General features: G+C 48.4%; 1 protein-coding gene across 2 annotated transcripts in view; it reads right to left on the bottom strand.

Moving 5' to 3' along the window:
• The window catches only part of PTGS1 (prostaglandin-endoperoxide synthase 1), a 39,942-nt gene extending 17,678 nt beyond the window's left edge, over window positions 1–22,264 (bottom strand). Inside the window, exons 1-9 of one of the 2 annotated variants that reach the window (XM_003407491.2) lie at window positions 22,223–22,264; window positions 22,029–22,118; window positions 12,644–12,760; window positions 12,120–12,260; window positions 11,780–11,923; window positions 9,171–9,352; window positions 8,983–9,066; window positions 4,812–5,058; window positions 2,006–2,292 (exon numbers count right to left, since the gene is read on the bottom strand). In XM_003407491.2, the coding sequence (XP_003407539.1) occupies window positions 2,006–2,292; window positions 4,812–5,058; window positions 8,983–9,066; window positions 9,171–9,352; window positions 11,780–11,923; window positions 12,120–12,260; window positions 12,644–12,760; window positions 22,029–22,118; window positions 22,223–22,229 (1,299 nt within the window). In that variant the 5' untranslated portion in view covers window positions 22,230–22,264. Of the gene's footprint in view, window positions 1–2,005; window positions 2,293–4,811; window positions 5,059–8,982; window positions 9,067–9,170; window positions 9,353–11,779; window positions 11,924–12,119; window positions 12,261–12,643; window positions 12,761–17,533; window positions 17,648–22,028; window positions 22,119–22,222 lie in introns of those variants that run through there. The other variant, XM_010587660.2, reaches the window with a different exon arrangement.
• Between the last annotated feature and the right edge of the window lie 235 nt (window positions 22,265–22,499).

Below are 22,499 nucleotides of genomic sequence, written 5' to 3' on the forward strand. Positions count from 1 at the left end.
TGTTTCCTCGAATGTAAAACTGGGAAAGGTAAGAGCATCTACCTCATAGGGTGGTGGCAAAACAAATGAGATAAAGTATGCAAAGCAGTTATCACAGTGTTGGCCACATAGTCACCCTCAAGCAGTTAGCCATGTGTGATGGTTATCAGCGGAAATCCTGTTTTATCACTCCTCACATTCTTCTTAATATCCTGAGAGTCAGCACACTCCTGTCCCCCCTCTATTTTGTTCCATATCATCATTCCCATAATTATCATCATGGTCATTCCTTGAAAATGCTTTGGAAACCACACCTCATCACACAAATGCCATTATCTCTGTGCATCTGTGTTCCCACAGAGAACAGAGACCATAAACCAGCCAGCAGCTGCCTACTGGTGGCAGCATATGCTAATTTCAGTCAAATTACCAGGAGGAAACAAAAATCCATATGGTGCCAAAACTTCCCGATAGAGCTCAGGAGCAAGGAGTAAAGTGAAGCAGGGGGTCAGGGATGAAAACGAAGGAGTCAGAGAGCCAAGATGAAGGAGCTGGGAGCTTCCAAGCCAGGAGAAGGGAATATTTAGGAGGGAGTTGGTTAGGAATTCCAGGGAAAAAGACCTGTGATTTAATAAACACCTATGTGCAGGAGCTTTCACATGTATTACCATATCCTGAATGTCCTTCTGTTCCTCAAATCGCCATGCCCTCTAGTCTCTGGGCCTTGACCATGCTGTCCCCCAGTGGCATCACCAGGGGAGTGTGGGGCGTGCAGACCTCACCAGGTGACAATGTCAGAGGGGGTGACACCAAAATGATTGTCTATAAAAACATCCCTGTAGTGAGTTATAACAACAAAAGCATTTTTTGTAAGCCCAGCTTACATCAATATACCTACAGGGCTAAAACTCTTACACTAATTTACTTTTTGAACCTTCTAATGCACCTATCAGAGCTATCATTATTATCCAATTACAATGACGCTTCAAATCACATGGTTTCATTTCCATGCACTACATGCGTGCGCTGCTGTTTTCATTGCTGCTGGTGTTTTTATAGTCACTGGTTTTGTCGAATATTCTGGTGTTTTAGCTACAATACTATGGTAATTGGTATTTGTCAATCTGCATCAATAACTTTTTAGAGAATGAAGTAGTTATTAAAGGAAAAGGAGAAAAATCAAAAAAAGCTTTGCTCAACTACTAATAATACTGTAACATTGTTCGTGATTCATTGTAGAAAGATTTCACCAATTTTGTTTTTAGTATTTATATAATCTAAGAAATATTACATTTAAGCAATCTACAACTATATTTATCACATATTATTCTATCATTACAATTGATAATAAACATTACTAGGGATTTTGTATGATCTGGTACAGGAGGAGGTCCATGGTGGGGGAAGTGTGACACCATGACTTACCATACTGGGTGACACCAACCATAGTGAAGCCACTGCAGTCCCCTCTATCTGAAGCAGAGCCTTCCCCATCACTAACACTACCTCTTTCCCTGGGAAACTCCTATCCGTCCTTCAGATCTCTGCTTAGTTTCTTACCCATAACATCGCTTTCTTACCAATAACCCCCTAAACTGGATGAGAAACCCTCCCTGATCTCCCAGAACACCATAAGCTTTCTGTGTGGTGGTTCTTATCATGTGTTTATAATTCTGGTAACATCCAAAAGTACTTAGCACAATGCCTAACACACAGTAAGCGCTCAAAGGGTGTTTGCTGTCATATAACTATAATCCCTTTCTAGGGTGTAAGCTCACAGAGGACAAGAAGCCATGTGTCTTGCATGTCTTATGTGTCTTATTCACCACTATCTTCCCAGTACCTGGAATAATGTCTGCCATTGCTAAGTGGACAAATGAACAAGAGAATTAATGAAGGAATGCTCACAGCCGACCTTTGGAGGTGATACTACCCCCACTTTACAGAAGAAGAACTGGGATTTGGACCCACGTCTGTTGGTTCTCAGAGCCCACAAGCCCTCCCCAACACTGGCTCTGGGGCTTACCTTGCCAGCGCCCTGACGAGAGAAGGCATCCACTAGGGCCTCAACGCCGTAGTCCACCAACATTGAGGTGTTGAACAAGAACTGCTCATAGCTGTACTCTTGGGAGCCCACTTTGAAGGAGTCGGGCATGAGTGGGTGCCAGTGGTAGAGGTGGTTGAACTCCACGGCAATGCGATTGCTATACTGGAACTGGACACCGAACAGCAGCTCCGGGTCAAACTTCAGCTGCAGGAGGTAGCCACTCAGCTGCTGCACATACTCCTCAATTACGATCTTGATGGTCTCGCCTGAGCAGGGCAGGATTGGGAAGAGGGTCAGCAGATCACATTGATTTAGACACCCAGCTTGGGAATCAGGCCAATTCATGAAAAGTGCTCATTTTTTTGTTACTTTATGATTATTATCATTGCTGCTATTGTTAACATTTAATTTTAATTGGCCATTTTTCATTTTGTCTTTCTGTAACATGATGTGAAAATAAAATTTTCTGTCTCAGTTTTAACTGAGATCCCCCAGCACGAGAGGCACCAGCTACCCTTACATTCCAGAGGGAGGCACAGCTAAGAAGGACATGCAAAGGAGATATCTGAGAACTCCAGCTCATTAAAAGAGGTTGGAGAGGCCACCAAATATGGGAAAGTGGAGGTTTTACTTAGTGAGGGCTGTCAGCACGCTGACACCCTCAGAGGCGGAAAGGGGACTTCGAAGGGACCACTCTGAGAGCTGCTGCAGCAGCCAAGTCAGGGACACTTGGGGTATAAGGAGAACCAAAAAAAAAAAAAACAGTTGCCGTCAACTCAGTTCTAACTCATGGCGACCATACGTGTCAGAGAAGAACTGTGCCCCACAGGGTTTTCAATGGCTGATTTTTCAGAAGTAGATCACCAGGCCTTTCTTCCGAGGTGCCGCCAGGTAGACTCAAACTGCCAACCTTTCGGTAAGCAGCCAAGCCTGTTAAATATTTGCGCCACCTGGGAACTCAAAAGGAGAACCTAGCCCCAAACATATTTTAAAACTCTGTTTCTTATGTGTTTTTATACATAACAATTCTTTGTTACGTATAAAAATCTCCCTTACAAAGAGATTTTTCCTATACTCAGTAATGGAACACTGGCGGCACAGTGATTAAGAGCTATGGCTGCTAACCAAAAGGTCAGCAGTTCGAATCCACCAGCTGCTCCTTGGAAACCCTATGGGGAATTCTACCCTGTTCTGTAGTGCCACTATGAGTTGGAACTAATGCGACGGCAGTGAGTTTTTCCTCAGTAATAGCGACAAAGAGTGAGGGAAGAAACATATTGAACATCCTGTAACAAAATGATAACTGGTTAACTAGGTATTTTTTTAAAAACTGGCTATTTGGGGAAATTAGTCATTAGACAAATGGGCATTTAGTAAACTGACCTGGAGCCACTGGATTTGGAATCAATAGACCTGGGCCCAAATCCTGTCTCCTCCATGTCTAGTCACTTCAGCTTGGGCCATGTTGCTTAATCTCTCTGAACCTTACTTTCCTTAACTGTAAAATGTGTGTAATAATAGTACCTAGTTCACAGAGTCACTGTGAGGAGTTCACAACAAATGTATCTAAACTGCTCGGCACAGGGCCTGGCCTGGCATATAGGGAGTGTCGATACATATCAGCTAGAAGCAGGAGTACTAAGTGTAGGCACAAGGGGAGAATCCCCTCCCCATACTCATATGTCACAAAAGATCAGACTGATGTTTGCAACCTCTCTCCATTCAGGAAACAGTCCCCTTGTGACATGGTAGAAGTAGCATGAGCTTTGGTGCACCCAGATCTGGGTTCAAGTCTCCCTCTGCTGGGTGGCCTTGAAGAATTCACTGAACCTCTCTGAATTTTAAATTTCCCAACAAGCACAACAATAATTCGCTCATAAGGTTGTTGGGGAGAGTTAGATGCTGTACTGGATGTGCACTGCCCTAGGAGTTCCAGCTTTGGTCACAGCTTGATCACCTTTCAGCGTGCTGGGCAGCCTCTAGCCACAGACTTGCCCTTCTCTGGTCAAAGTCTCTCAGTGCTGGGACTTCAGAACCAGCCTCTCTCCCTCTCCAGGCCATTCCTATTCCAAAAGCCAGGCTCTTCCAGGTTCCAGTGAATCAAGCATTATAATTGTGACCAGCCATGCCCAGTGATGGGCGGAGGTAGGGGAAGGTGGTTACTGGTGACTCAGAAAGAACATGGCCTGGACACGCATGTCAGAGGCCAAGCACCCAGGCAGGAAACCATCTGACACTTTAAGCTGCAGACTCGCCCCCATAAAAAAATTAGGGAACACAAAAATATCCTGTCCCTGAGTCACCCAGAAGCTCTCAAACTCCAGGAAAGCAAATACATGTAGGGCAGGAAACGTGGGGATTCCTGAAGGCTGGGCAAGCTGGGGTTTGACCCTGCACATGCTGGGGCCATCACTGTGTACATCTGGGTACAGTACAAGGGAGAAACTGAGATTTAAGGTGGCTAATCAGATTTGCATTTGCCGTGAATCACCCAACTAATAATCAACCGTCACAGCCATCCGTTTTCTGAAGGCCTACTATGTGCTAAGTGCCCTCCCATCTATTATCTCAACAAATCCTTACAACCATTATTATCCCCAGTGAACAGATTTGGAAACTGAGGCTCCCAGAAGTGAAGGGGAGTACTCAAGTTCTCACAGTTAGTAAGCAACAGAGCCAGGATTCTAATCCCAACTCTCTGTCCCCAAGCCACTGCCCTCCACCCACCCACTTCTCAGGGTAGATGTCGTGACCTTCCAGAGCAGAGCTGGTTTGGGGTCCTCACCTATAAGGATGAGGCGGGTCGTCTGGAAGAGCTGCTCGTCGTTCCAGGTGGGGTGCTCAGCCTTCAGCAGGTCACACACACGGTTGTGCTCACGCAGCCAGATTGTGGCATAGAGCATGAGGCCGGGAAGCAGCCCGAACACCTCCTGGCCCACAGCCATCTGGCTCCGTGGCGAAACATTCCGTGGATAGTGCATCAACACAGGTGCCTCTTCCACCGAGGGGGGGTACACGTCTCCATCCAGCACCTGTGGATGTGGCCACCTGGCAACCTGGGACAACAGGGCATCCACACCTGCCCACAGCCAACACCTTCCCACTCCTACTTAGAGTCCTCTGCATCACGGCAGGGCAGCTGCCATCCTCTGCAACCAAGGCCTGTTGACTCTACCTCCTAAATCTCTTTGAAAGTCTTTCCCCTTCTCTCCGCCTCACTACCACCATCCTCGTCCCTTATCTCCCACCCTGATCGCTCTCTCTAAGCAGGCTTTCTACATCCACTCCCTCCCCCCAAACAGTCCATTCTCTACACTGCAGCCAGAGCAACCATTTACAAAACAATCTAATTTCAGAACCTATTATATAGCTACAGTAGTCAAAACAGCCTGGTACTGGTACAACAACAGGCACATAGGCCAATGGAACAGAATTGAGAACCCAGATATAAATCCATCCACGTATGAGCAGCTGATATTTGACAAAGGCCCAGTGTCAGTCAATTGGGGAAATAATAGTCTTTTTAACAAATGGTGCTGGCATACCTGGATATCCATTTGCAAAAGAATGAAACAGGACCCATACCTCACACCATGCACAAAAACTAACTCCAAGTGGATCAAAGACCTAAACATAAAGACTAAAACGATAAAGATCATGGAAGAAAAAATAGGATCAACCCTAGGAGCCCTAATACAGGCCATAAACAGAATACAAAACATTACCAAAAATGATGAAGAGAAACCAGATAACTGGGAGCTCCTAAAAATCAAACACCTATGCTCATCTAAAGACTTCTCCAAAAGAGTAAAAAGACCACCTACAGACTGGGAAAGAATATTCAGCTATGACATCTCAGACCAGCACCTGATCTCTAAAATCTACATGATTCTGTCAAAACTCAACCACAAAAAGACAAACAACCCAATCAAGAAGTGGGCAAAGGATATGAACACACATTTCACTAAAGAAGATATTCAGGCAGCCAACAGATACATGAGAAAATGCTCCCGATCATTAGCCATTAGAGAAATGCAAATTAAAACCACGATGAGATTCCATCTCACACCAACTAGACTGGCATTAATCAAAAAACACAAAATAATAAATGTTGGAGAGGCTGCGGAGAGATTGGAACTCTCATACACTGCTGGTGGGATTGTAAAATGGTACAACCACTTTGGAAATCCATCCGGCGTTATCTTAAACAGTTAGAAATAGAACTACCATACAACCCAGAAATCCCACTCCTAGGAATATACCCTAAAGATACAAGAGCCTTCACACAAACAGATATATGCACACCCATGTTTATTGCAGCTCTGTTTACAGTAGCAAAAAGCTGGAAGCAACCAAGGTGTCCATCAATGGATGAATGGGTAAATAAATTGTGGTATATTCACACAATGGAATACTATGCATCGATAAAGAACAGTGACGAATCTCTGAAACATTTCATAACATGGAGGAATCTGGAAGGCATTATGCTGAGCGAAATGAGTCAGTTGCAAAAGGACAAATATTGTATAAGACCACTATTATAAGATCTTGAGAAATAGAAAAAACGAAGAAGAACACATACTTATGTGGTTACAAAGGGGGGAGGGAGGGAGGGAGGGAGAGGGCTTTTTATTGATCAATCTGTAGATAAGAACTGCTTTGGGTGAAGGGAAAGACAACACTCAATACAAGGAAGGTCAGCCTAATTGGACTGGATTAAAAGCAAAGAGGTTTCCGGGATAAAATGAAAGCTTCAAAGGTCAGCGGAGCAGGGGCTGGGGTCTGGGGAACTTGGTTTGAGGGGACTTCTAAGTCATTGGGCAAAATAATTCTATTATGAAAACACTCTGCCTCCCACTTTGAATTGTGGCGCCTGGGGTCCTAAATGCCAACAAGCGGCCATCTAAGATACATCAATTGGTCTCAACCCACCTGGAGCAAAGGCAAAGGAAGAACACCAAGGTCACACGACAACTAAGAACCCAAGAGACAGAAAGGGCCACATGAACCAGAGACCTACATTATCCTGAGACCAGAAGAACTAGTTGGTGCCTGGCCACAATTGATGTCTGCCCCGTCAGGGAGCACAACAGACAACTCCTGAGGGAGCAGGAGACCAATGGGATACAAACCCCAAATTCTCATGAAAAGACCATACCTAATGGTATGATTGTGACTAGAGGAATCCCAGAGACAATGCTCCCCAGAACTTCTGATGGCACAGGACAGGAACCATCCCCGAAGACAAATCATCAGGCATGAAAAGGACTGGTCAGTGGAGGGGAGAGAGATGCTGACGAAGAGTGAGCTAATTAACTCAGGTGGACACTGGAGAGTGTGTTGGCAACTCTTGACTGGAGAGGGGATGGGAAGATAGAGAGAGAGGGAAGATGGCAAAATTGGCACGAAACGAGAGACTGTAAGGGCTGACTCAATAGGGGGAGAGCAAGTGGGAGAAGGGAGTAAGATGTATGTAAACCTACATGTGACAGACTGATTGGAATGGTAAATGTTCACTTGAAGCTTAATAAAAATTAAAAAAAAAAAAAACAATCTAGTATCACTTCCTGACTCAAGACCGTCTCTACTCTTGGCAGAAACTCCAAAATCCTTAATATATCTCCAGCAAACACCTCCACTTTCACCTCGAGTCATTCCTATCCCCAGTCACTAGGTTCAGCAACACTCCCCATCTTCTACTCCAAGCTGCTTCCCACCTCCAAGCCTTGGCACATGCTAAGCCCTCTACCTGGAAAGCCCCTTCCCGGCTTTGCCTTCCTAACCCCTGCTCATCCTTCACACAAGTCTCTTTTTATTTGTAACTTCCTAGGGAAGCCTTCCCAATCCTTTGAATACTCTAGCGGTGCCCAAAACTTCTCTTTGGTGGCAATTATCATGAGTAAGATTAATTATTTGACAGTTTCTTCCTTCATTTAATAAATATACACTGAGGGTCTACTATATGCCAAGTACTGGTTTTAACCCTAAAGATTCATCTGTAAACTTTTTGTTTTTGTTTGTTTGTTTATATTAGCGCTGTCCAATATGATGGCCACTAGCCACATAAGGCTATTGAACATTTGAAATGCAGCGAGCGTTTGTTTTATTTAATTTAATTTTAAAATTAAAAGCCGGTGCTTCGGTTACTGGGAAATTCTTAAGTATGCTTGGAACAACCTAGGCATGTACATCTATTTTTCAACTGTAAATTTTATGAAATTTAAATACAGATCAAGTAATTCCAGCGAAGAGTTCACATCCAAACTGAGGGGTGCTCTAAGTATAAAATACACACCAGATTTCAAAGATACAGCATCAAAAAAGTTATATACCTTATTAATAATTTTTCTATTGATTACATATTGAAATTATAATTTTTAGATCTATTGGGTTAAATAAAATATACTATAAAAATTGATACAGCTGTCTCTTTTTCTCTTTTTTAATGTGGCTTCTAGAAAAATTTTAATTACATTATGTTGCTCACATTATATTTCTGCTGGGCAGTGCTGGTTTAAACAAAAAGCCCTCCTGGAATTAGCACCCTAGTGTTTATGGCTGTGGCTCCTGAAGGACTATGAGTTCCCTGAGGTCACAGTCCATAACGATGATGTTCGCTGCCCTACCACCTGTGCCAGGTGCATCATAGTACCCAATTACTATTGTGGAATAGTTAAATAAATAAATGCAACCTGGAAATATCCACCTTTTAGTGAGCCTCAAAAGCTACCTCCTAGGAGAACATAAGAGGCCATGTCTGCTCCTCATCCACTTCTCTTGCCTGGGGACTTCTTCCAAGGATTGACTGTTGTCCCTAAACTGTCTCTCCTCCTAGCACACATTACCAGCTCCTGCAGCTGGCCCCCTCAGGACAGCACGCAGGCCCCAGAGCAGCCTTTTCCAGGGGAGACCATCAGAGGCCCTTCCCATCACCCCACCTCCAGGTCCAGCGCTACCTGGTACTTGAGTTTCCCATCCTTAAAGAGCCGCAGATGATACTGACGCTCCAGATTGTCTCCATAAATGTGGCCCAGGTCTACCTGAGGACAAAGAGGGTCCATTCAGATCTCCCTGGTCCCGCCCACCAGCGACGACCTGCATGTGCCAAGCTCTGGGAAGTCCTGAACCCCTCCTAAGGACTCACCCCGTGGCTCAAGGCCTTGGTGAAGCCAGGACCCATCTTGCCAGAAGTTTTGAAGAATTGGTGGGTAAAATGTTGTGCAAAAAAGGCAAACATGAGGTTGGCACCTTGGGGATCAGGTATGAACTTCCTCCTGAGCAGGAAGCGATGGGCCAGGAGCTGAGCATCTGGCAACTGCTTCTTCCCTGATTGGGGAGGTAGAAAAGAGCAGGAGCTGCCACCTGTCTGGGCCTTCTGGGCTCCTCAGGCCAAACTGGCCCAAGCAGAAAGCCCAGAGCAGCCTCTGCAGGACCACTTCCCACCCACCAGGTGGCCCCTGAGCCTTCTTCTATACCAAAGACCCTAGAAGTTTTTATGGGTAAGATGACATAATATCTGTAATTTTCTTACAATACTCCATAAAAAATAAGGTGAGAGGGTATAGATAAAATGCTGTTGTTGTTGTTGTTAGCTACCATCCAGTTGGTCCCCTAACTCATGGTAACCCCACACACAACAGAATGAAACACTGCCAGGTCCTGCACCATTCCCACGATGGGTAGTGGATCAGACTGTTGTGATCCATAGGGTAAAGATGAAGAAATTGTGGACAAGTGTTAAACCTAGGACATGGGTACATAGGAGTTCAGTATACTCAATTTTTATGTATGTTTAAAATTTTTCCATAATGAAAAGAAGTTAAAAAAAGAAAAGAACATGGACTCCTTGATTTGGGGGCAAGGTAGTCTATATTTGAACCGGGCCATGCCATTTGCTCTCTGTGCACATAGGTAAGTCATTCATCTTTCTGAACCTCAATTTCTTCATCTGTAAAATTGGGCAACTGATACCTATCTTATACAGTGGATTTGAAGATTACATACAGTATCGGATTACCCAATAAGCAAGGTAAGCACAGGCTTACTTGTGCTTGCCTACTCATCTGTAGTGAACAATTTCACATTTTTTCACCACATCAAAGCATCTGCTTCTACGTATGGCTGATATCTGTCGCTCTCTCAACCCCACAGCACCTTCCTGCAGAATCAAAGCCTCTTCAAATTTACAATTCCTGACAGGGACGGATTACCCAGTAAGCAAGATAAGCATGGGTTTACTTGTGCTTACTTACTTATCTGTAGTAAACGGTTTCACACGTTTTCACCTTATTTATTAGGTAGTCCGCCCCTGGTTGCATGAGATAATGCAAGCATGGCACAGGACTGGTAAAGCAGACTCTTTTAAAGTCCAGATAGTAAATATTTTAAACTTTGCAGACCAACTAAACTTTGCTGTTGTCAATGAAAGCAGCCATAGACAATATGCAAACAAATGACTGTGACTGTGTTCCAGTAAAACTTTATTTACAAAAATGGGGGCAGGCTAGATTTGGCATGGAGGCCATAGTTTGCCAACTCCTGCTTTTATTGATGGCAGTCCTTCTATGTCTGGGGTAAAGACAAGCCTTCTTGAAGGTGGTGTCTGTCATTATCAGAATAAGCACTTGAGGGGTCTTCCTTAATTATATAAATGTCAGATGAGTTAGCACCCAATGCCCTAACAGAAAAGACTAACAGAATGTTTTGTGTTCTAATAAAGGCATTCCTTGACAATACCTCTCGTAGGACCAATGTTAAAAGTTCAAGATTAGTAGAACCTTCTTTGGATCCAGATGGTCAACTTCATTCCACTGGCAGGAATGAATATCAAGCACCCCAAAAGGGAACTTACCAAAAAGGTAAGTTGGAGGGTATGGTCTGTACCCATAACCTGAAATCATCACCCAGGTAGACCTTGAGTTCGGACTGGTTCCAGCAAAGTATTGTCAGAGTCCAGAAGCTCTGCTAGACCTCACTGTCCTCCCAAAATGGTCATACTTTTGGAATAGTAGCTTAAAATGTGAGCGCAAACCATCAGAAAGGTAACCATGAGGCCAAAGTATGAGTTATCAATACATATGCAAGGTTCTGAACCTGCAAAAGCACACATCCATGGGACTGCACAGGATCAGTGTTTAACAGTGACACTCTATGGCAGCAACTGACTAGTTAGTCCCACTTGTCTTGCTGTTCTTGAAGCTGAGTTCATGGCTCTTATCTGAGTAACTCCTAGGTTTTTTGGACAATTAGGGGTAGAGTGGGAAGAAGAATTTAGGAGGAAGGCCCCTGCCAATGAGGCCAGGTGGGGTCTTGAGCAACAGCAACAAAACCAAATAAATAAATAATTCTTACTAACGTAAACAGGTTCCCATATTTCACCAGAATAGAGTACAAATAAGGTCATACCTTACTATAACAGGTATAAGTTTTCAACTTTCAAGTTACCCCCACTCCAGCAGGGTCTCATCCATTCAGTAGACAAAGTTCAGCCAAAGTGACACATGGAAATATGAAAGCCCTAGTCTGACTCTGCCAGAGACTTTCTAGGTGACCTAAGGTAAAGCCTTTCAGTGCCCTTTTCTGTCCTCATTCCCCAACCCTATCTCAACCCTGATGCTGGATATGTTCTTGCCTTGCTTTGGCCCACCCGTCTGTGAAACAGGCCAATAATTGCTCTTCTGCCTGCTTTTCCCCAAGGAGAATTGAGCATTTCCTGTGATTCCCAGGCCCAGCCCCTCGCCCCATCTTCATTACCTTTGGTTCCCATTGGTGTAGGGCAGTCTTGGGGCACAGAGGGCAGAATACGGGTATAGTAGGTCAGATTGGAGAAGGACTCCCAGCTGATGTAGTCATGGGCTGAGTTGTAGGTTGGGGGGCTGGGGACAAGGTTGGAACGCACTGCAGAGGGTGAAAGTACTGGTGACAAGGGGGCTCCCAGCCGCAGTTACATCCCTTCCCCACCCCCTCCCGAGTTGGGACTTGCCTTATCTGGCATTGTAGCATCTCCCCAACCATTGCCCATATCAGATGCCAAGAATTGGCAGGATCACTTGCTCTGATGTTCCCCAGATTGGGGGGCCCTGCCCCCACTCACCTACGAGTACCAGACGCATGAGCATTTCACGGATGAAGGTGGCATTGACAAACTCCCAGAACCAGCGCCCATGGGTCAACAGGAAGTGGAGAAAAGAGGGGCTGGGCCGCAATGCATTCCGGAGCCAGGTCCATAGATCAGCTGCAGGGGCAATGGGAGCCACTCAGTTTGGCCCCCTGGCAGGATCAGAGAGTGGATGAGGGGAACTGGCGACTAGGGCCAGGATGGAACAGGGAGTACATATGGGATAGAGAAGTACGGACAGGGCCCTGGGAGTGATGACACATGTAGAGTCAGAACTAGAAACAAGGACAGGGATAGGTCTAGGAACTGAGGTTGGGAGTGGTCGGTGAGGATTCCCGCAGAGCCCAGAGCTAGGAAGAAGGATGTGCTGGGAGTGAGAGCTCAGGATGGAGCAGATCAGGGAGAGTGTCAGAGCCAGGATGGGAATGAGAACGAGGCCATGTGGGGGTCTGTGGAGGGGAGCCCAGGGGAAAGGAGTGAGGGCTGGAGGGCAGGCTCACGGACGGTGCAGTTGGGGCCGGAGTAGCCCGTGCGGGTGCAGTCACACTGGTAGAGATCAAGACCAATGCGGACGCAGATTCCCTGGTGCTGGCACGGATACGAACAACAGGGGTTCACTGTGGGTGACAAATGAGGATCAGAGACTCTAGTGTGACCCCCAGATCCCCATCTTGCCCTGAATGGGAGAATACAGTGCCAAAGGTATGAGTTCAAGTCCCAGCTTTGTCCTAAGTCTCTAAGTGAGCCCTCTCTGGACTTCAGTGTCCCCTAAGGGCTCTCCCCGTTCCCACAGCAGTGAGCATAAATTCCTATTCCTGCCATTACCAGGCTCTGCTCTGCAGCTCCAGCTTTGCTCACATCAGGCCCCCAGGAGAAGTTTCCCTCCCTCCCTACTGCCACCAGAGGAGGCGTAGTCTGGACTCAAGACCATGACATCAAAGGCTAGGAAATAAGCTGATAAGACCCTGCAGTCACAAGCTTCTAGAGCATTCACTTCCTGCCAAGTCAGGGTTCAGTAGCAAGGGCAGGGTTTGTAGGGTCCAGAAAAGGGACAAGGATGAGGGATTTCTCCCCATGCTGGGTGAGCACCTGGACATTAGGACAATGAGGCCTCCCACCCATCCCTCCATTGTTGGAGAAGGGAAGGAAGAGCAAGCATCACAATACCCACTTTGCAGGTGGGGAAATTGAGGCCAGAAAAAGGGAAACCCAGAGAAATAACCCAGCAAGTCACACCAGACCCACTGCCTCATCCCTTCACTTCCACCCTACCCCACAGGCTCAGCAGTCAAGCCCAGAGGAAGAAGCTGTGGGGGTAGAGAGTGAGTTTGAGGGGAAGGAGTGACTCCAGCGGCTCAGCTATCTCAGTTCCAGTTCCTGATAGGCCCAGTCTTAGCCCAAGTCAGGGCTGGGGTCTGGGCTCTAGGACTCTGAAGAAAGTCAGGGACAAAAGGAACAGGAGAGAAATGGCTGGAAAACCCTCCTGAGAGAGTGAGTGGAGCTCTGGCATCAGCCCTCTTGCCTCCTGGAGAAAACTCCACAAGGAAGTTCCTCCTTGTGTCTAACCCAGATCTCACTGACCACAGCCCCCTGGCTCAAGTCTGCACTGCTTCAGTGATTCTTCAAACAACAAAGTTAGAAACTCTTCAGAGCTCATTTGGGTCCACCTCAAAGTGCAGAGCCCCTCACTGTTTATCTAGGGAAACTGAGGTCCAGGGAGAGGTAGCCACTTGGCCAAGGACACAGAGCAGAGCAGAGCATGGGCTTGGGCAGATCCAGGGCTCCTGGCTCCTGGCAGCAGACCCATTCCCAAGCCTACACAGCAAACACCAGCTTCTCTCTAAAAACATACACATACTTCCTTATCTGGGCTGAGAGCCAACATCACAGGGAACTTTTATTCTCTGTACAACTGATTATTGGTGATCAAGAGGGTAGCAAAAGGGGGGAGGATGGGATGATACGATCAGCCATCTCAGGGACCCATGATCTGAGGGCATGACCTTGGGCAAGGCCTGACTCCCTGGGCCTCAGTCTCCTTACTTCATAGGGTGGGGCTTGGCCTGGACATCAGGGTCCTCCCAGCCCCAACATCAGGGAGGGCCCCCAGCACCACCCCTTCACACACACGCAAGCACACAGACACACACCCCTGAAAAGAAACAAAAATTGCAAGAATCATGCAAATACTTTTGCTTAAGCCTTGGTGACTCCCCACAGTCCCACGATGGGCATTGTGTGGCCCTGGCAGGAATGTAGGAAGGAGAGGCCAACGGGAAGGAAGTTGGACAAAAAGGCCTTATCAGGCTGACACAGGCAGACCTGGCAGCCAGGACCTAGGGACCCCTCCCTCTCCCTCCCTCAAGCCCAGAAATGCCAAGGAGACTCAGGATCATCTCCCCAGCAGGCTCAAGGATCTAGCCCATCAAAGAAAGGATTCTTTACCTTGAGCTCTACTCCTTTGGTCCCTCCTGCTTACAACAGTTAAGAGCTGGGCTACTAACTGTAAGATTGGCAGTTCAAACACACCCAATGGCTCCATGGGAGAAAGACCTGGCAAGCTGCGTCCATAAAGATTACAGCCTAGAAAACCCTATGGGGGCAGTTCTAATCTGTCACATGGGGTGGCTATGAGTCAGAATGAACTCAAGGTCACCCAACAATAACAATACCATAGTAGGGACCTCAAAGAGATCTTAAAAGGTCCTTCTACTCCCAGGACTGAGATACTGGGATCGAAGGCTAAGGACCTTAATCTCAGGGGACACTGAGGTCAATTGGCATAACATAGTTCATAAAGATAATGTTCTACACCCTACTGTGGTGAGTAGCGTCTGGGGTTTTAAAAGCTTGTGAGTTCAACTGGACTAAACCAAGAGAAAAGAAGTTTTCTGAATAAGCTGAGTGCTTCGAAGGCCAGCGTAGCAGGGGTGGAGGTTTGGGGACCATGGTTTCCGGGGACATCTAGGTCAATTGGCATAATAAAATCCATTAAGAAAACATTCTGCATCCCACTTTGGAGAGTGGCATCTGGGGTCTTAAAGGCTAGCAAGCGGCCATCGAAAATGCATCAATTAGTCTCAACCCACCTGGAGCAAAGGAGAATGAAGAACATCAAAGACACAAGGTAATTATGAGCCCAAGAGACAAAAAGGGCCACATAAACCAGAGGCTACATCAACCGGAGACCAGAAGAACTGGATGGTACCTGGCTACAACCAATGGCTTCCCTAACAGGGAACACAACAGAGAACCCCTGAGGGAGCAGGAGAGCAGTGGGGTGCAGACCTCAAATTCTCATAAAAAGACCAGGCTTAATGGTCTGACTGAGACTAGAAGGACCCTGGAGGTCATCATCCCCTGACCTTCTGGTTAACCCAAGACAGGAACCATTCCCAAAGCCAACTCTTCAGACAGGAATTGGACTGGACGATGGGATAGAAAATGATACTGTTGAGAAGTAAGCTTCTTGGATCAAGTAGATACATGAGACTATGTGGGCAGCTCCTGTCTGGAGGTGAGATGAGAGGTCAGAGGGGGTCAGAAGCTGGCTGAATGGACACAAAAATAGAGAGTGGAGAGAAGGAGTGTGCTGTCTTACCAGGGGGAGAACAACTAGGAATATATAGCAAGGTATATACAAATTTTTGTATGAGACTGACTTGATTTGTAAACTTTCACTTAAACCCCAATAAAATTTTTTTTAAAAAGCTTGTGAGCAGCCATCTAAGATACAACTATTGGTCTCTTCCCATCTGGAGCAAAGGAGAGCGAAGAAAACCAAAGACTCGAGGAAGCAATTAGTCAAAAGGACTAATGGTCCATATGAACCACAGCATCCAGTAGACTAAGACCAGAATAGGTAGGTTGTGCCCGGCTACCACTGCCAATCACTCTGACCAGGAGCACAATAGAAGCTCCTGGTTAGAGCAGGAGAAAAATGTGGAACAAAATTCATAAAAAAGACTAGACTTACTGATCTGATAGAGACCAGAGGAACCACCGAGACTAACGCTCTAAGACACCCTTCTGATATGGAACTGAAGCCACTCAAGGAGCTCACCTTTCAGCCAAATAACAGACAGGCCTACAAAATGAACAATAACACCCATGAGTAATGTGCTCCTTAGAACAACCAACTATACAAGACCAAAACGACAACATTTGCCCAAAAGTAAAGATAAGAAGGCAGGAAGGGGCAGGGAAACCGGAGGAACAGAAACAGGGAACCCAGGGTAGAAACATTGAGGGAATTGCAACCAATGTCCCAGAAGAATTTGTGTATGATTATTGAATGGGAACCTAATTTACTATGTAGGCTTTCACTTAAAGCACAATAAAAATGTTCAAAAAACAGTCCTTCCAGCTCAAACATTCTGTAACAGTCCCTTCCCTTAACCTCAAGGCTGAAAGGTCTTCATCTTTTAACCAGGCTGCTGTCCCTCCCCAATAAATTTCCTCCAAACCTACCTGACCCTCCTGACTGAGCCCACGCCTTGCCTTGACCAGAAAGCCTTCCCTAAATATCCACACTCTAACTCTTCAGCTCTCCCTAGCCCTGGCTACAGAGTCCAATGCAGCCTGTTCTTCACCATAAGTTCCCAAGGAAGCGGCCATGCCTTCCCTGCCTTTCTCCTCCCCCTAACACAGGCTGTATACCCAAGTGGGGCTCTTTGTGTCTACTGACCAACAACCTCCACCCAAGTCTTGGAGATATCCAGCTGCCTAAGGGACTCACATGTGGTGACCAGAGGTCCATAAATATTTGTTGAATAAAATGAAATAAGGAAACTGGTCACTTTCAGCTTAGCCAAAGATACTCGCTTATCTTCCCAGCCCTCCGCAGTTGGATCTGAAATCTAGCTTGAAGCCCTCCTGCCGTCACTCTAGAGTTCTGCACCAGTAGGCAGCACATAGAGAAGAGAAGTGCCAGACGTTGGAGCTGCTGCCCACATCCCCTCCTTCCAAGAGAAGCTGTATGCTGAGCAGAGGCTCCTCCCTCCCAGACCAGCAGTCCAGCTTTCCCTCCCTCCTCCCCCACGTTTTTTCCATAAACACCAGCTGCCCCAGGACAGGAAAGCTTCTCCACAGAACACCAGCTGCTGCTAAGGCCCCAGGGGTACCAGGGGGGCAGAGAGGAGACTGGGCGCCGCTTCCCAAAGGATGAGCTTGACCACAGCTGGACCAGGAAGCCAGGACTCTCGCTCACTGAGTCTGGGACCTTTATACCTTCCATTGATTTACCTGCCCCGCGCTCCCTAGGAGTGGTACACTAGAATCCCCATGGCGCAGATGAGGAATACGAGGCTCAGGGAAGGCAAGAGACTTGCCCAATCCCCACTGCTCCGAAGTGGCAGAGCCAAGACTTGAAACCGCTTCTCTTCCCCTACCTTTCCCACTTCCTGGAGGAGCTCCAGGCCTGGATCCAGAGACGGGATGAGGAGGGAGAATCACCAGAACCCACAGGTTGAAAAAGACCCCAGGTGAAGTATGTCTATCGCCATTCCTTCAAAATGGACCTGAAAACCATGAATGAATAAAACTAGGACCCAAGAGGGATCACCATCCCCTTCCACAACCAGAATCTTAGGAACTATTTGTACTGGAAGTCATTCCTTCAGTCTAACCTAAATCCCACATGCTTTCATGCCAGCCCAGTTCTGTGCTCAGTGGAGGACACGCCTGTATAATAAACCATCAGGAAAGGGAACTGGAGAGATGTGGGCACCAGGTCTAATTCATCCTGAGTCCCAGAATCCAGCACAAGGCCAGGCATCAAGTAGGTGCTTTTAACCAAAAAGAAAAAAAAAAAACTCATTGCCGTTGAATCGATGCCAACTCATAGCAACCACACATATTTCAGAGTTTTCAAAGGCTGTAATCGTAAAAAAAAAGTAAATTCCCAGGACTTTCTTCTGCGGAACCACTGGGTGGATTTTCATTTTCTTAGGGGATTTCAGTCCAGCCACTTTGATGGCCCTTCTCACTGCTCGCCACCTTCGCGTCCTGGAGGACTTGGTGTTCCCCATGCTGTGCCTCACCCCAGTCATGCTCAGCCCTGAGTATCGCGCTCCAACTCCTGGGCTGGGGAGCTTTTCCTTGCCTGAATCCTTGGAAAGGGTTCTAGAGCCAGGCTGTCCTGGACTGTCCACGTCTGTGCAAAGGTGGACTAGTTGCCTGGCCTTTAGGTCTATGGGCCTCATGTGTAGTATGGGTGTGCTGATCACCCTCCCGCCCCGGGTTGTCTTGGGGACTTACTGAGAGCAAGGTCTCTGCTGATCGGGTGCTGGTAGGGTAGAGTCATATTGATACAAATTATTGCGAAGGATAGACCAGCTCCACCCTTAGCAGAGAAGGGGGAACAGAACCTCAGAGCAGAAGGCCTCCTTCAAGTCCATCTGCTCCATCCACATCACTGATACATCTTCCCTGAGTGCCTACTAGGGTCTCTGGGTGACACAAATGGTTTGGGCTCAACTATTAATGAAAATCCACCTTACTGGCTGCATGTCCTTGAGCAAGTCTCTTCCACCCTCTGGTCTCCATTTTCCGGTATATCTTAGCAGAGAACTTTACAGCTTGCTCTCAGTAAGTCCCCAAGACAACCCAGGGTAGGAGGTGATCAGCACACCCATACTACACATGAGGCCCATAGGCCTAAAGGCCAGGCAACTAGTCCACCTTTGCACAGACGTGGACAGTCCAGGACAGCCTGGCTCTAGAACCCTTTCCAAGGATTCAGGCAAGGAAAAGCTCCCCAGCCCAGGAGTTGGAGCGCGATACTCAGGGCTGAGCATGACTGGGGTGAGGCACAGTATGGGGAACACCAAGGCCTCCAGGACGCGAAGGCGGCAGGCAGCGAGAAGGGCCATCAAAGTGGCTGGACTGAAATCCCCTAAGAATAATATTTAGAGAAGCTGAAGTGGCCTGATAGCCAAAGAGTGCACAAAGGACCCTGACTTGCCAGGCCAGGGCCCCAGTTTATGCACCCAGAAGGGTAGGCGGCCAGAGGCCAGGCACTCCCACACCAGGCCTGGACGGCTAGGCCCAGCCGCTGGAAGATGCCAGCTGGAGAGGAAGCCCCCTCTCAGCCCACAGGTCTGGCTGGTGCTGGAAACAGAAGGCAGTAGGCGGCTAGCGCAGAGAGGCCTTGGTGCAGGCTGGGTCCCTGCCACATGAGCCAGGGTCTGGCCTCAGGCCCCTTACCTGGCACAGAGGGAGCTGTGTCTCCAGGTCATGCCCCATCCCTGGCCCAGGGAGATGGTGCTAGGCCAAGTCCAGGGGCTAACAGAGGTGAACCTGGGCATCAAGGATTCCCTGGTATGGACTTGACCTCCAAGCTGTACTCCATCTCCTCCCTGCCGTCCTCATCTCCTGGTGGGTGGGCTTCAGCTGCCCCAGTGGGGGCCAAGGCACAGGCTTTGGCTTCCCACGGCAAAGGTTCAGGCAACCTGGGCCTCACTTCGTCACAGACTTAATATATGACAGCAGCCCAAACCCTCTGGCCCTAATCTCACTTGTTATTCGATCTGTCCTTGATCCTTGCAGCAGCTTCCTTACTGGTTTCCCAGCCTCCAGCCTCATCCCCCTAAGTCATCCATCTACTCTCACTCTCCTGCTCCCCAACACCCTCAGGCCGAAGTCTGAGCTCCTCACTCTTGCATTCAAAGGTCCTCCTTGTCCAGCAGCTGCAGGTCACTGCAGCCTCATATCCTACTACCCCCAAGCTCGTGCCGTTGTTTCTACCAGAAAGAACCTTCTCCTTGTGCCCACATCTCCTTCAGAGTCCAGTTCAAATGTCATTACCTCAGTTCTCACACTGAGAGGTAACTGCTCTCTCCCCTGAGCTCCACAAATCCCTGTGCTCCCCTCAGTCATGGCCCTGGTCTCTTTGGATGACAGTCTGCTGGCATTTCTGTCTCCCTCGTCAAACTGTGAGCTCCTCCCCTCTCTGTGTGTCCAGGACCCAGCCTGAGTCTGGCACAAAGCAAGCCCTCAGGAATGTTTGTGGACTGGAAAAAACAATTCCATTTAAACACTTATGATATAAAGGTAAGTAGAAAGGGCAAAAAGCAAAATGACACAGATCACAGGTCACTGTGTGCTCATGAATAGAAAAAGGAAGCCAGACAGGGCAGGCCCTGTGTGCCCTATTGTTGTTGTTAGGCGCCGTCGAGTCAGTTCCAACTCTTAGCGACCCTATGTACCATTCTCAAAATCCTGTACCGTTCTCACAGTCGCTATTATGCATGAGCCCATTGTTGCAGCCACCATGTCAATCCATCTCATTGAGGGTCTTCCTCTTTTTCACTGACCCTCTACTTTACCAAGCATGACGCCCTTCTTCACGGACTGATCCCTCCTGATAACATGTCCAAAGTATGTGAGGCCTGGATACAGCAGGATGGGGCCTCAGAGGAAGTGCCAGGCTGATCCAAGGGCTGACAAGATGGGTGACTGGGGCAGCTTGGTCAGCCTGGCTCTGTCCCTAGCTCACTGCAGGGTCTTAGACAGGCAGGCTCATCCCTTTGGGCATCAGAGGCCCCATCTCCCTGGCAGGGCTCTTGTGAGCATCAAAGAAGCAGATGCTCACAGCCTTGCTTTGACAACTGTAAAATGCTGGCCATGTGAGTCCTCCTCCTCTTCTTCCCACAAACTAGGCCTGCACATACCCAAACCCTCCATCATCTCCTTGGCTTCCCCAAATGCCACCCACTTAAACCCTCTCCTCCAGGAGGCCTGGTCTGATTTGCAGTCACATGGATATCTTTCCTTGCTCCTCTGGAGCCCAAATCCCTACAGCATCACAGCATGAAGCTCAGAGCCCCTCTCCCACCCCTCTTCCCTTGCCCCCATTTTACAGGCAGGAAATGGAGACCCAGAGATGGATAGGTCACACAGGCAGTGGAAGCTGTGTGCAGGTCGCCCCTCTACTTACCCACTCCCCTACACAGAGAGAGAGAGACAGAGAGAGAAGCAGTCAGCTGGAGGAGGGAGGCTAACTCAGTGAGGAGGGAATTCCTTCACCTGGAACCTGACATGCATTGTGTGGGAAAGGGCGGAATTTTACAGGCTCCAACTTTCCCCATCATTGTCAAGGTGATGAAACTCGAAGGGCCCAGGGTTCATTGAGGGTGGAATGGTGGAAACTCTTCCGAGTTCAAGTCTTCCACCAGGTGGAAAAACCTTGCAGAGGTTTCAAATGCTATCCCTACCATGAACACTGTGAGCTTAGGGGCTTCACCGCACCTCTCTGTGCCTCACTTTCCTCGTCTGCACAATGGAGACCTCACAGGTGAGGATTAAACTTCAGGGGAGTAGCCCAGCTCAGTAAACGTATTTCCACCTCCGGTCTTCCCAGAATGGCAGGTGTAGTCGGAGTCCTCAACAGGGGAGACCTTCTCCACTGAGATTGGAAGTCAGGATGGGTTCCCAGAAAATTAGGGGTTGGAGAAAGGGATCTCATTCTCTAGTCTGCTTTCCCCTGGAGCCTCCCCCCGCTCCAGCCCCCAGCTTCCTCCGAAAGAAGCCCCCACAGAAACAGCAGGGTTGTTGAGGTGGAGAAGGTTTGGACAGCTAGGGGCCCAGAAAAGGTGAGGGGCCTGGCACAGGCAGTCCGTTCTCCCCCAGCAGGCACGAGATCTCCATCTGCTGCTCCTCCGAAAAAAAGAACCCAGTAGCCCCCTACCAAAGACCACACCCCTTGAGAGGCTTGGAGACCAACACCTTAACTGCCGCAGCCCCTTTCCTACCCTCACTCCCACCCCCCAGGGACCGCGGGCTGAAAGGGGAAGCTAGGCCCGCTGGCGGGGAAAGGAGGGAATGGAGCTGGACAGTGGCGAGGCGCCGGGAGATTCCCCGTGCGCAGGAAGGGGGCCCGCCTACCCGGCGCGGGGGCCCGGGAGGCAGCCGCGAGGACCGGGGGCGTCGGCAGCAGCAACAGGAGCAGCGGGAACCGGAGCGAGAGACTGCGCCCTGCAGAGGGAGAGAGAGAGACGAGAGGCTGAGCCTGGCATTCAAGGCTCCGTCAGGAGGCAAAGAAGATTCCTGGGCGCACGGGGCACCCGGGCCAGACTCACGGCTCATGGTGCAGGGGCAGCTGACTGATGGGTGCTGGACGCAGACTGTGGGCTCTGAGGATGCGTCTCTAACACCGCTCGGTGCATTGGCCGGCCTGGCCCGCCCCTTCCCCACCCATCCCCTGACTCCACCCCCTCCCCTCCAGCTGTCACCTCGGCCACCGCCCACTTCCTCTGCACCCGCCCCAGCCAGGACTTTTTATTAATTATTGTATGATGGCCGAGAAGGAGGTTATTTGCCCGGAATTCCTGAGGCGCTGGAGCTTTTAAAGCCCTA

The sequence above is a fragment of the Loxodonta africana genome, chromosome 9, assembly GCF_030014295.1.
Source record: "Loxodonta africana isolate mLoxAfr1 chromosome 9, mLoxAfr1.hap2, whole genome shotgun sequence".
Lineage (NCBI taxonomy): Eukaryota > Metazoa > Chordata > Mammalia > Proboscidea > Elephantidae > Loxodonta > Loxodonta africana.